This window comes from Oreochromis aureus, linkage group 13, assembly GCF_013358895.1.
Source record: "Oreochromis aureus strain Israel breed Guangdong linkage group 13, ZZ_aureus, whole genome shotgun sequence".
Lineage (NCBI taxonomy): Eukaryota > Metazoa > Chordata > Actinopteri > Cichliformes > Cichlidae > Oreochromis > Oreochromis aureus.
The window spans coordinates 32025802-32038837 of NC_052954.1; the positions used below are offsets into that span (position 1 = coordinate 32025802).

The 13036-nt window shown below is 43.8% G+C and overlaps 1 protein-coding gene across 1 annotated transcript; it reads left to right on the forward strand.

The window, feature by feature from the left end:
• Positions 1-4289: 4289 nt before the first annotated feature.
• On the forward strand, positions 4290-9635 carry LOC120443292 (G-protein coupled receptor 4-like). Its single transcript, XM_039621619.1, has 5 exons — positions 4290-4376; positions 4644-4777; positions 8790-8965; positions 9097-9422; positions 9517-9635. Exons 2-5 carry the CDS (start codon positions 4709-4711, stop codon positions 9633-9635), a joined length of 690 nt encoding a protein of 229 aa, XP_039477553.1. The 5' UTR covers positions 4290-4376; positions 4644-4708.
• The last annotated feature ends 3401 nt before the right edge of the window (positions 9636-13036 follow it).

A 13036-nucleotide genomic window follows, 5' to 3' on the forward strand; every position in this document is an offset into this window, starting at 1 on the left:
ACAGAAATCACATAGTATTAATAACTTTTTTAGATAAAATAGTGGTAAGGATGCAAGTGTTTGATCCTGATGAATACAATATAAGAATAAAATTATTCATTATCCAGTTCATCAGATACACATCGCTAATAGTCTCATAAAACATATTGTAGCGGGTCAGGGCTGTTTTGGGGTTCTGTTATTATAGTTATGTTTCTGTTGTCATGTTGTTATGGTGATGAGTGACGCGCTTTCTCGGCGATTGTGTTTCCGGTGAGAGAGCGCCTTTTTTTGTTGTTGTTCTGGTTGCCGCGCTGAGCAGGGAGGTAGCGGCAGTGTTCTCGCGCAGAGAGAAATAAACGGGTGCTCCCAAGAAACCTCTGTCTCCTCCGTGTCTGAGCTCGCCACATTGGTCTCAGAGGCTGGAGCAAGCCGTCGAGGAGAGCATTCGCCGCTTGGGAAGTGAGCGATTGAAGAGAGAGCAAGCGAGCGGCCATGTAAGTCCCCCGATGGGTCCCGACGGTGCGAGCGCACCGCGGCAGCGGCCCGTCGCGACCGACGCTAGGACAATGCTTCATGGGCTGCCTCTGTCGACCGACACGCCGGGCCCCATACAGCGAGCAGTGATGCCTGCAACGCCAGCTAAGGTACCGAAATACAGCGGGCTAACCCCGCTGAGCCCTACCTCTCACAAAATGCGGCTAGCAGCGAGGCATAATGGCTGGAGCGACGAAGAGGCTGCTACACACCTAGCGCTAGTATTGGAAGGAGATGCACTGCAGGTACTCCTTGACCTAGCCCGTCAGAGCAGCATGAGCTCAGGCCCTCACCATAGCACTCGAGAGGCGGTTTGGGCAGCGGCACTCCACTGATCAGAGCAGGGAGCAGCTGACCAACCGGAGCCGTCGGCCGGGGGAGAGCCTGGGCACCTTTGCAGCGGATGTGTTGCTGTATGCTCGTCGTGGCTACCCAGAGTTCCCAGCAGCAGCCCGTGAGGAGCTTAGCCTGGATGCTTTTCTGCGAGGACTTTTCCCAGAGCGACTACGCCAACACGTCCGCCTGGCCATGCCTCAGACTCTCCGTGAGGCGCTCCTTGAGGCTGAAAGGGCCGAGCTTGTGCTCACCTCGCGACCTAACCAGCAGTTGCCCCCCCCAAACTACCCTCAAATCAGAGCCGCAGACTACGACAGGGAGGGGGAGGTCCCGGAGGTATGCCAGCTGCAGCCCTCGGTGCCCTGGAGACATCCCCGTCGACCGACCGCTGCTACCGGTGCGATGAGCCTGGCCACGTGGCGCGCGACTGCCTGGCGCCCGCCCCGAAGGCCAGAACTATGTGGCCTCAGGGGATGAGAGGGGCGTCACAGCGAGGGACCACCGCTCCAGCTTCCTGCCCCCTCAAAGAACGATGCACGGTGGCGGGCCTGGTCGGGCACCTCAAGGGACTCTACCTGAGCTGCTGTGTTGAGGACCAGCCCTGCCAGGCCCTGGTGGACACGGGTTCCACCATTTCCCTAATACGACCTGGTGTGTTTCCTGGAACATCCGGGCCGTTTGTGATGGGTTGGTCGCCCACCGACACCCAGCTGATGACAGTGACGGGGGAGAGAACTGACATGCGGGGGAAGAAACCGTTGCGGATCCGAGTGAAGGATCTGGAGCTGGAGCACGACTTCTGGCTTGCTGACATCCAAGACCAGTGCATCATCGGCCTTGATCTGCTGACCTGCTGGGGGGCCTGCGTTGACACCGCGAAGCTGGCTATCACTCTTGGTACAGAGACTCTGGCCCTCCAGTGCGGTCAAAAGCAGGGAACCAGAGACTGCAGGCAGACGCGGCTGGTACAGCACGCCATCGACACCGGCTCTGCTCAACCCATCTGTCTGCGCCCACGCCAGCTGCCCGTCTCGAAACGGCAGGGAGAGCGGAGGGGGATGGCTCTCGTTGACCATGCAGCAGCTGAAGCAGGAGCAGGAGGCTGATGCGACGTTGGTCCAGGTGGGGGCCTGGCTGGAGGCAGCACGACGCCCAGGCTGGACAGGGCTGTCAGGACAGGGGCCCAAAGTGAAGGCCTACTACTCCCAGTACAACAATCTGGAGACCCGCGACGGCCTCCTGTACCGGAGATGGCGGGCCCCCGAACAGGGCAAGGATCTCCCGCAGCTGTTGGTGCCTCGGTCGCTGCGGTCGCAGGTGCTCGAGCTTGTCCATGGCTCGGTGGGGGCCAGCCACTATGGGAATGCTAAAACTCTCCGCCGTCTCAGGGGACAGTTCTACTGGCCTGGTTGTCGACGGGATGTGGAACTTCATGTGCACTGCTGTGACACCTGTATGGCACAGAAGGGCCCCACCCAACGCCCCACTGGCCCCCTGCAGCAGCATCGGGTGGGGGCCCCGATGGAGAGAGTGGGAGGAGACGTCCTAGGGCCTTTCCCCGTCCCCGAGGCAGGGAACCGGCGCATGTCGGTGGCCAGGGACTGCTGCAGGAGGCTGAGGGAGCGGCCGCGAGTGGTTCATGACTATACCTGCCAGGCCCAGGTCAGTGCCGGAGTACGACAGAAAAGAGCCTGCGACACCAGGTGCCGAGGGGGAGCTTTCGTGCCTGGCGACAAGGTTTGGGTGTACTGCCCGGTTCACAAGAGAGGGGTGTCCCCCAGGCTGTGCGGTCACTGGCAAGGGCTGGCGGAAGTCGTGGGGCGGCTAACAGAAGTGGTGTACTGTATCCGCATGCCGGGCCCAGGACGCGTGGCAGTGTTGCACCAGGACAGGCTCTCACCGTACCGCCCGCCCGCTCCAGCAGCCGCCGGGGCAGGGGATTCGGGTGGCACCCCAGGTTCTCATCCGAGTGACTCTTCCCCTGCTGGTCGAGATCGGCCTGCGCGCTGAAGGAAGACACATGGACATGTGCAGGACTTTGTGTTGGGTAATGGGGTTGTCGGGGACGACTGACCCCTTAGGTGGGGGCTATGTAGCGGGTCAGGGCTGTTTTGGGGTTCTGTTATTATAGTTATGTTTCTGTTGTCATGTTGTTATGGTGATGAGGGACGCGCTCTATCGGCGACTGTGTTTCCGGTGAGAGAGCGCCTTTTTTCGTTGTTGTTCTGGTTGCCGCGCTGAGCAGGGAGGTAGCGGCAGTGTTCTCGCGCAGAGAGAAATAAACGGGTGCTCCCAAGAAACCTCTGTCTCCTCCGTGTCTGAGCTCGCCACAATATCTTTAGCTAATCTTGCCTCAATCATAGTTACTACAATTACTGTTAAAAAGACAGTTTGTGTTCAGTGTTGTTGGTGTCCTGGAACATTTTATGAGAAATTTCTGAATGACTTTTATTCCTTGGCCTGTAAATATATATAATCCATCAATGAAATGTAGATTTTTCCTCACTTTAAAGTGATATAACTCATATGAAAATACATAGTTAACATTTGGGATGCAGGGTAAACTGAAAGAAGGAACATAACAAATTCAACTAGACTGCAGTTTCTGAAGAAATTCTGGTGGAATCGTTGCTACTGCTGGTCTCTGTCGTTGGCTTGTGGTCAGTGGGACTAAAAAGTTGTAGGTAAATAGTTTGCACGATCTGATATCGTCGCGTTAGTGTTGTTCCCAGATCATCATACTAAATGTTGTTCCAGGATCAACATTGCAAGTGACCAATCAGAATGTTGTGACGTCATACTTTTGCGACTTCGGGAAAAACCGCCCTAAAACAAAAAACTGTACTTAAGCTGCGAGAAACCGCCTCTGTCCACCGATCAACGGACCCTGACCCTAATCCTAACCCTAACCCTTTAATAAACGGTAAGCAGAATTGATATTGTCCTTGCAACATTGGAATTTCATAAATGCACGAATGGCTTGGCGCGCAAAAGAATAATGTCACAACAATGTGATTGGTCACTTGCAATGTTGAACCTGGAACAACATTTTCATGATGATCTGGGAACAACACCAACACGACGATATCAGATCATCCAAACACTTTAGTGCTGTAGAGTGAAAAAAGATCATTCCGGTTCGTTAAGTCAGTGACTGGTAATTCCAACTAATCACTGAATAATAATGAAATGAGTAAAGGAGTCACAGGAGAGTGCACTTATGTCTCTGTTATCTCTATGTTAGAAGCGGTTGGCACTCCTCTCAGAAAATGGCTTATAAAGTGGAAACCATCAGTTGTATGGATGGCCTTTCAAAAGTGTGAACATCCAAAGAAGTTGCTCTACATATCTGTGGATGTTGGTGTGTTTACTCTGTAAATTGAGGCCAGGAGAGTTAAAAAGAAGTTTTTTTTGTGTCTGTCCAAAATTGGAGAAATTAAACAGGTAGTGAATCGGACTTCAGGATGGCATTATTTGAAACAAACAGCTCCAGTTCCAAAAGTGTGTGTCCGCTGTGAGAAAAGGTTTGTTTAAAAGAAGAAAGGAAAAAAGTCTAGCTTTGAGGGTAAAGAGAGGGTGTACTGTAGGGTAAAAATTGTGGCCACACTGGGAGGTTACAGGGAAAGTTTTCAGGTAAAATCTGTGCTTCTCTCACTGTGACCTAATTAGTCCTTACTTTATTTTATTTAAGTTATTTTTACATAATTGCATGTATTTATATTATATATTTAGATATAAGAACAATGCTAACCTAATGCTTTTTACACCACTTCTTATCCCACACAATAAAGTGGTTTACACATTGAAAAACCCCATCACAGAAAGTCATCAACAGGAGCGATATGTCCTTGAAGTGATGATGTGGCTCAACATATGTGTCTGCCTTCCTTTGACTATACTGATCCTCTACTGTGTGTCTTATATGGTAAGTAAATAATGACTTGTTGATCTCTTTTTGTGAGTCTACAATTATGTGAATAATTAGAACATTTAGCAAAAAACCCGTCATTCCTTACGTCAGTGGTCCCCAACCCCCGGGCCCTGGCCCGGTACTGGTCCGTTTGTCGTTTGGTACCAGGCTGTGAGAGCTGAGGCTCGGGTGTGAAATTTATGGTTTAAAGGTTTTTATTGTTAACTCGGTTTCCCTGGGTCTTTTCCGGTGTTGTAGTTGTGTCTTTTTTTGAAAGAAATGTTTACACGTTACCATAGCAACCAGAGAGCATTAAGGGGCAGAGAGGAGGATGTTACTCTCAATGTTGTTGACGCATTTCAGGAGGACGCTGCTAATAAAGTTACACAATTACACAATGAATTCATGTTTATTATTATATTTACAAAATCTCACAGTTTTTGTCTTGGTCGTATCATTTTATATTTGTTGTATATCCTGAGAACTTAAAGGCCGGTCCGTGAAAATATTGTCTGACATTAAACCGGTCCTTGGCGCAAAAAAGGTTGGGGACCAATGCTTTTTGTTCCTTACGTCATTTCTGAATGATACCTTCTCAGGCTGTTTAAATTAATGAATTGGAGCAGGTCAATTTGATAGTAAAAGCTCTTGATTTGGCATCTGTATTCATGACAAAGGATAACAAATGTTTAACTCTTGTAATAGAGATGGCCGTATCAATACAAATGTCTTTATTGCCAATACCAATGGTGTTATTAGAGTCGACTTAATACTAGCATAATATAGTCGATACTTTGTTTCTATAGCCCACCTTTTACAGTTGACTATCACATCTATTTCATTTATAGCCAATAGGACATTTAACCAACTGATGTTTACCCAAATTCTTTTAGACACAGGCAAATTTACATTCCAGGCCTCAAAAAACCCACTTTCAAAGTACATGTAAGCAATGTTCCCTCTAAGCTGCGCACGTGCGCAATTGCGCACTGCTGGCACGGTGCACAGAAAATCTGTGTTGCGCACAAAAAAAATTAACCTGAATTGAAATTAAAATTAATACTTTAACAATTCTGTTTTGCAGTGTAGTCAGTGAGTGACTGGCTGCTCCCATATTGTATTAGAACGATGCCACCTTATCCCATAGTCCAGCCAATAATGCGATTTACATTCGTATATGCGCAGCTAATCAACGTGGTTGACAGGCTATGACAGCGTCCTTATGTGCTGACACCGGTCTTTTAGCTGGCAAAGCGGCGTGGCTGATGTGCAGTGAAGCCACGTGTTAACGTGTATAACCATTGGAGATGTGAGCAGGACAGACGGAACAATTGACGGAAAAAGTGTGGACTTTATACCAGTTTTTAAATTGTGTTGATAGGCCACGTAAAACCAGAGTTGTGATAAAAAAATCTGCAATGTCTGGTTTTCTTCCTGAATACTGTCGTTGTTTATATTTACTGCGGGAAGAAACCATAAAAACGCCGTTTTATAAGAAAAAAGGCTCGAAAGCACTCTCCGCCTCTGAGCAAAAATAAACTCCACCCCCCTCTCCCTTTCCTATTCGTCCAAAAACGTACCGTGTCGACCAATCAAAAAATGATATGGCAACGTGGCATCTAGTTGTTAAGAAACGGGGGGAAGTTTTAGGAGTGACGGCGGTGCTTTGATATGTGAGAGATTTGCAACGTTTAGCGCAAATCTTGTGTAGTTAGTGTGTAGTGTAGTTTTGTTGTGTGTGTCAGAACAATGAGGCGAGTACTGAATGTTACAGGTGTTACAGGAGTGATACATCTGCTGTTGTCAGGCCTGCGGGTATCAGGCTGTTGTTCTCCTCCATAGTGGACAGAAATTATTTTTTGGAGTGGCATAAATGATTTGTGTGGCTTCAGATTTGATGCAGAACAGCTGATTGTTCTGTAAATAGTTTGAAATGTTTATTTAAAAATGCCTTGGCTGCATTTAAAAAAAATAGCTGCAAAAATCTTTGTTGTTTGCCAAACTGAGTTGCTATATAATTAATTGCCCAACATTGGTCATTATATACTATATTTTGCAGACAGAGAGTTACAGGACTCTCTCCCAGACCACAGACTCATAATACAAGTCAGAGCTTTTTTTTAAAAAGAAAGAAAGTTGTGTTTTCAAAATTGGAGTTCAAGTTATTTTTACTTCCAATAGTGTTAACATACTACACAGGTCAATGACTAGATTTTTTTTACATTTCCATTGTAAGTGGGCTAAAGCAGTTAATTAAAAGTAGTCTAACATAAATGTAAATGCTGTAATTTGATTATTTTAATAAACCATGTAACTTGGATGGATTAGATGCCGGCGTGACCACAGTGCACACGTCTGATGTCGCTCACAGTGGTCCAAGGGACGCTCAGGGAGTTTGTGTGTTCGCTCAGACACGTGAAAAATTAGAGGGAACATTGCATGTAAGGTTGAAAGGTGTTTTTTCTTATATTAACTAATTATTGTGGATTATTAGTGATCATTAAAATATGTACAGAATTTACATAAGTCATGACACACTGCTCTGGCCTACATTAGCTGCCTTTATAAGTTAAAAGTATTGTTATGTGCAATGCAATTTAAAGTTGCTGGGTTTTTAAAATGTTTTTAGTTTTTTCTAAGTTCAGTGGAAGAATGGAGAAAACAGAGCCCATCCTGAATATAATCAGGCCTTGGATGGACATTGGTTTGAACTGGTTTGGAAGCTACTGGTTTCTGTTCTGAGCAGTACTCCCACATGAAATAAAATCCACCATAGAAAAATTAGAAAAATGAAGTTGGTGATTTAGGCAGTTTGCTAAATGGAATTGTTCTTAAATGGTGCTTTTCTACTCATGAACTCAAAGTACATCTGTCTCACAAAAGCACTTTTTCTGTGTTTCAGTGCTTTCTATCTAACATTCACACTGATGAACGCATCAGCAGCAGCTCTGCGTTCAGTTTCACACCTACTTTAACATGTAAACTGGAGCAGCCAGGGATTAAACCACCAACCTCCCCAAAATGACCAGCTTTACCTGCTGAACCACAGCCACCAGTTTGATAAGCATTGACAATTTTAAAAAAGAATAAATAAAATAAAGGAGTAGGTATGATATTAGAGAAAAACAATAGTATATGTATAATACATTCTCATTTTTCAACTTAAATTTCCAGATTGTTTCATTTTATTTCATTTTATTTAAATTTACTTAATGTATATAATTCACTTACTTACTGCACATAATATTCTCCTTGTACATATTGACTTACTGTATATAATGTTCTCTTTTTGCACAGTCGAGGAACATTTCAGGAAACATTTCACTGCATGTTGTACTTGTATAACTATGCATGTGACAAATAAAGAATCTTGAATCTTGAATAAGAATATCATAGAAAAGTCCGAAAAATAAGCAAGTCAGGAGCCGGTTTGTGTTTAGGAGGATTGCTACAGTGTAATGAAAACACTGATTTTGAAACACTCATCCCCCCTCCCCCTCCAAACGCCTTCAAAACTTATTCCCCTCCGATGCTGACAGTGGATCAAGGAGACCAGCGCTTATGCTGCAGGCCCGGATGCACTGTCGACATTGGCTGTCTCTCACCCTTTACCCATCCCTGTTGCTTGTCATGTGTTTCTTTGGTGTATTAAGAGTTTTTTCATGTGCTATGTGCAGAGGTGTTTTTTTTCTGTTCTCAAACTGATCTCCTGTTGGAGCTCAGTCTGGGGGAGTTATTTTTTCTCCTTATCTTTCCTCATGTTGTGCTTTTTCCATGTTATACCCCTCTGACCTGTCTTCCCCATGTGATGTTTGTGTAATTTATGTATGGTCGGAAGGGTAAGACGGCGCTGGCACGGCTGGCAGCCTTAACCCAATTTCCCTCGGGATGAATAAAGTATGATCAATCAATTTTTATTTTATGTCTCCTTGTGCTGCTCATGTCATGTTTATTACTGCATTAATGTAAGTTATATTAAATATAAATCGAATTAATCAATAATTAATTACATTTATATTTCCAGCAGGTGCAGAAGAGTCAGGTCTCTATCATCTATTACACAAATCTCCTCATCACCAATCTAATCCAGATCTGTATGATGACCATTTGGGTGACAAGAGTGGAAAGCATCATCACCATCATTATTTATTACTGTGTTATGATGGCCAACCTTTACTTCAGGATGTGCATTGCTCTGGAAAGGTACCTGTTCAGTGTGTGTGCATCCTTGCATGTCTCTAAACATGATCTTTGTACTGTGAAGCATCCTGACTTTCAGAAATATACTATTGTGCACTGTGATAATCAGAATTTGTGTTTCTCTTGTGTTACAGGTATTTTTCCATCATGCACCCACTGCTGGACTGTGTCAGACAACCGAAGAGTTCAGTGGTGGTCTGTGTTCTGGTCTGGGCATTTTGTATTGTCAGTGTCCCTCTTGTCATAGTCTTACAAGAATTTCAACAATTACTTGTTTATGCCATTGTCCCTGCTCCTGTGTTCCTCTTCTGTTCAGCTCAGTCCTACGGAGCCCTGCCTGCTGCCACCTCAATGTCCACTGAGGAAAAAAAGAGAAGTCTGGGAACTCTGACTCTGTTGTCCTTTAACTACTTTCTGGGAACCCTTCCCACAATGATCTTTGATATTCTAGTCATGCAAAGTTATATTAACTGGATTGTCTTTCTGCTTGTTCCTTTTGCGGAGTTGATTCTGTTTTTTCTCATCCTCACTGTATGTGTGTGGTGTGTGAACAGCACTGCAGCAGATGAAGAAGATGATGATGAGTGTGGCTTATTTTAGAACAGACGTGAGTCTTGATGAAAACAGAGTCAAGAGAGAGAAACAAGGATGCAAATGGTTGAAGAGTTTCTGAGAAATGAGGCAAAAAAACCCCATCCTTCACAAATAGTGTTGCACGAGGACATCAGACTGTCAGCCATGCTTCTCTCAACTGAAGTGTGTCTGTGTAAATAATTTTAAAAATGTTCTATAATCTGCTATGAACACTTATTTTATTCCAATATTGAACACTGAAAAAATACCTTTTTTTTTTTTTACATTTAAAACATTTTTAAAAATCCGGTCCACATGTGCAGTTTAAAAAAAATATCTACGTCTAAATGTAAACGTTAAAAATGAAGTCAAACGCTGTCAAGAACATGCCAAATCCTAACCATGTACAAATGTTGGCCAATCAGAAGTCTAGAAGCCTGGGAGGAAAAGAGTAAATTAGGTTTTGTTTCCTCACAAAACCTCATTGTTGTTCATCTTTACACAGCCTGCACCTGGGGTCTTGCCTGATGTGATAGACCCCAGGCTCTATGGATGTTGTACTTAGAGCTTCTTCCTGTGTTGCGATGATTAGTGCCTTTGTGCTGTCTTTCAGTCCACCTTTGTTCAGCCACTGGTATGGAGCCACCTTCTATATCACTGATCACACTGCACCTCTCAATGCACCTGCTAGTTAGATGGCATGTATGTGTATGTATATAGATGTAAGCATGTATGTGGAAATATGTGTGTGTATGTATGTACGGATGCAAATATGTATGTATGTATGTGCGTGTATGTTTGCAGGTGTATGTATAACTTGTACATATCTTTCTTGTGTAAATGTAAATTTGTCTGTTATTGTGTAAATACTTACGCTATTGTGTACTCCATACACATGGAGAGATGCCAAACTGCCTCTCACTGTTCTTGTAACAGTGACAATAAAAAGCTATTCTATTCTATTCTATCTGCCGGTGGTTCATACCGTGTAGGGGCCTTCCATGATGGTTCCTCGCCTTCCTCCTCTTTCTTGGGTTTCTGCTGCCTGAGGTACTCACTAAGCACTCGGGCCATCTTCCTCATGTATTTGTGGATGTTCGCTGCCTCATCCTTGACTGTGGTACTGACACTCATTAGTCTCTGGCCTTCTTCCCTACGCTTAACATCACGCCTCAGGGTGCTGGACTTGGGGTGAAACCCTCCATGCATGGTCAGGAGCTTCCTGGTCCTGGCTTCTATCTCCTTTGGCCAGCTCATATAAACATCATCTATCTATCTATCTATCTATCTATCTATCTATCTATCTATCTATCTATCTATCTCTCTCTCTCTCTCTCTCTCTCTCTCTCTCTCTCTCTCTCTCTCTTGTTTAAACTTGTGTTTATGCTTCTTCCTGCTTCTATTTGAACATTATTTGAATTATGGTTTTGCTTATGTTTGACTTTTTTTTGTATAATTGTAACATGTTCAATAAAAAGCCTTTACTATCAATCTGCCTATCAACTGTAGTATACTGTGTATTGTAATATGTAGCTATATCCATACCAAGCTGTTTTGAAGCTCCTTCAAAATAAGTTTAAATAGCTATATACACCAGACTCTTAACTTAATAAATCAAATCATTTTCTTGCCTGCCTTCTTTGAGCCAATTAGCATCGACCCTGCATAGCTTAGCTCAATGCTTGTCTGTGTTTTGTTTGTCCCCTTATTTCTGAAGAACGAGTCATTTTTAATTGTTTGATTTGATAAGTATCTGAGGCTGAGACCACGGGACTGTAAAACATGATTGTTGGGCTTCATTTCTGTACTGAACAGTCATTTTAAGATAAGCTAGTAAATAACAATTAGCTAATGTTGTTCATGAGACTAAAGTCATCTCACTTTGCTAATGTAAATATAATATGGCCAATATTAAATTTATTTTTATCTTAATCATTATCAGTTATTACAGCAGTGAGCTTGAACTCTGTGTCAAACACTGAGCTGAAGTAAAGATTCAAGTTGCAGTTATTTATATTTGCTTTCACCTTAAATCTCCCCTCAAAGACAAGTATCTTTGACAGTGTATATATAGATGTATTATATATATAAGAGACAAATATTGTTCTTTTAATATGTTGGCATTACTAAATTTGGCTCAATGCTTACATATATGTGTAAAAAGAAAATGTACGAGCTGTGATAACTGTTTCTGATAAAAGCAAAAACATATAAATAATTACAGCAACATGATGCAACAAACACAGCAGTACTACTAATCCAAAATACTCAAAGCTTCATAGAACTGAAACAAACATTTATTTTTAGCTCCATTCTGCTGCTGATACATACTTTGGGTTTCTGAATATTAAACTTGTTGCTGCCTTTCATAGTGTGTAACTTGAAGGCCCTGAGTACTTTCTCCCACACTGAAAACACTGGGATGATCACATTATTTGAACATTACCTAATAAGACTGATTCAGGACAGACAGTTAGTTATGTTAAACTTTCCTAGCAGTCCTTCACAAACAGGGAACAGTCTGTCTATTCTCTCCATCTGTCAGCTGCTGCTGGCTCTTCCTCCTCCTCTTCCTCACACACTGCTGAGTTTGTCCTGGTGGATCATCAGGGGTGCAAAGCCTCACAGATGATGTGCAGCAGTGGGTCCCTCAGTCTGTCCTCACTCTGGACACTTGCAGTTGTCACACATGGAAATCAAATGTGTGATAAGCTGCAGGATTCAAACACAAGTGTAACTTATAAATACATGTTCATACTTTTATTCCACAATCAGAGAGAAAGAAACAGAGAGAGAGTGCAGGACAGACAGACAGGTGACAGTCTCAGGTGTATACACTGCTACAAAACAGCACAGGAGAAGGAGGATTTAGTGTTTGTGTTATTACGAGTGCTAAACAAGAAGAGTTCCCAGATGGTACAGTGTAAAGTAAAGTAAGTAAAGTTTATTTATATAGCACCTTTCACAGACATATGTCACAAAGTGCTTTACAAGGTAAAAACATAATACAGTCATAAAATACACCATAAAAACCCTGGTCTAATTAAAAGCTTTTTGAAATAAAAATGTCTTTAGCTGCTTTTTGAAGGTCTCCACTGAGTCCAAACCCCGTAAAAATAGGGGAAGTGCATTCCACAATCTGGGTGCAACAGCTTGGAAAGATCGGTCCCCTCGGGTTTTAAAACGAGTGTGGGGGACCACTAAAAGGTTTTGGTTTGCTGACCTCAGGTTACGAGTGGAGGTATGTGTATGAATCAGATCAGCAATGTGTGTGTGTGTGTGTGTGTGTGGGGGGGGGGGGGTGTCTCTGTAATGCTCTAAAAGTTAAAACTAGAATTTTAAAATGGAACCTGAATCTGATTGGTAGCCAGTGCAGCGACTTTAAAGCAGGGGTCATATGAGCACCCTTGTTCGAGCGGGTCAGTAGCCTCGCTGCAATGTTTTGAACAACCTGTAGGCGGGCTAGCCCTTTCTTGTTTAGACAATTAAACAGGCTGTTAC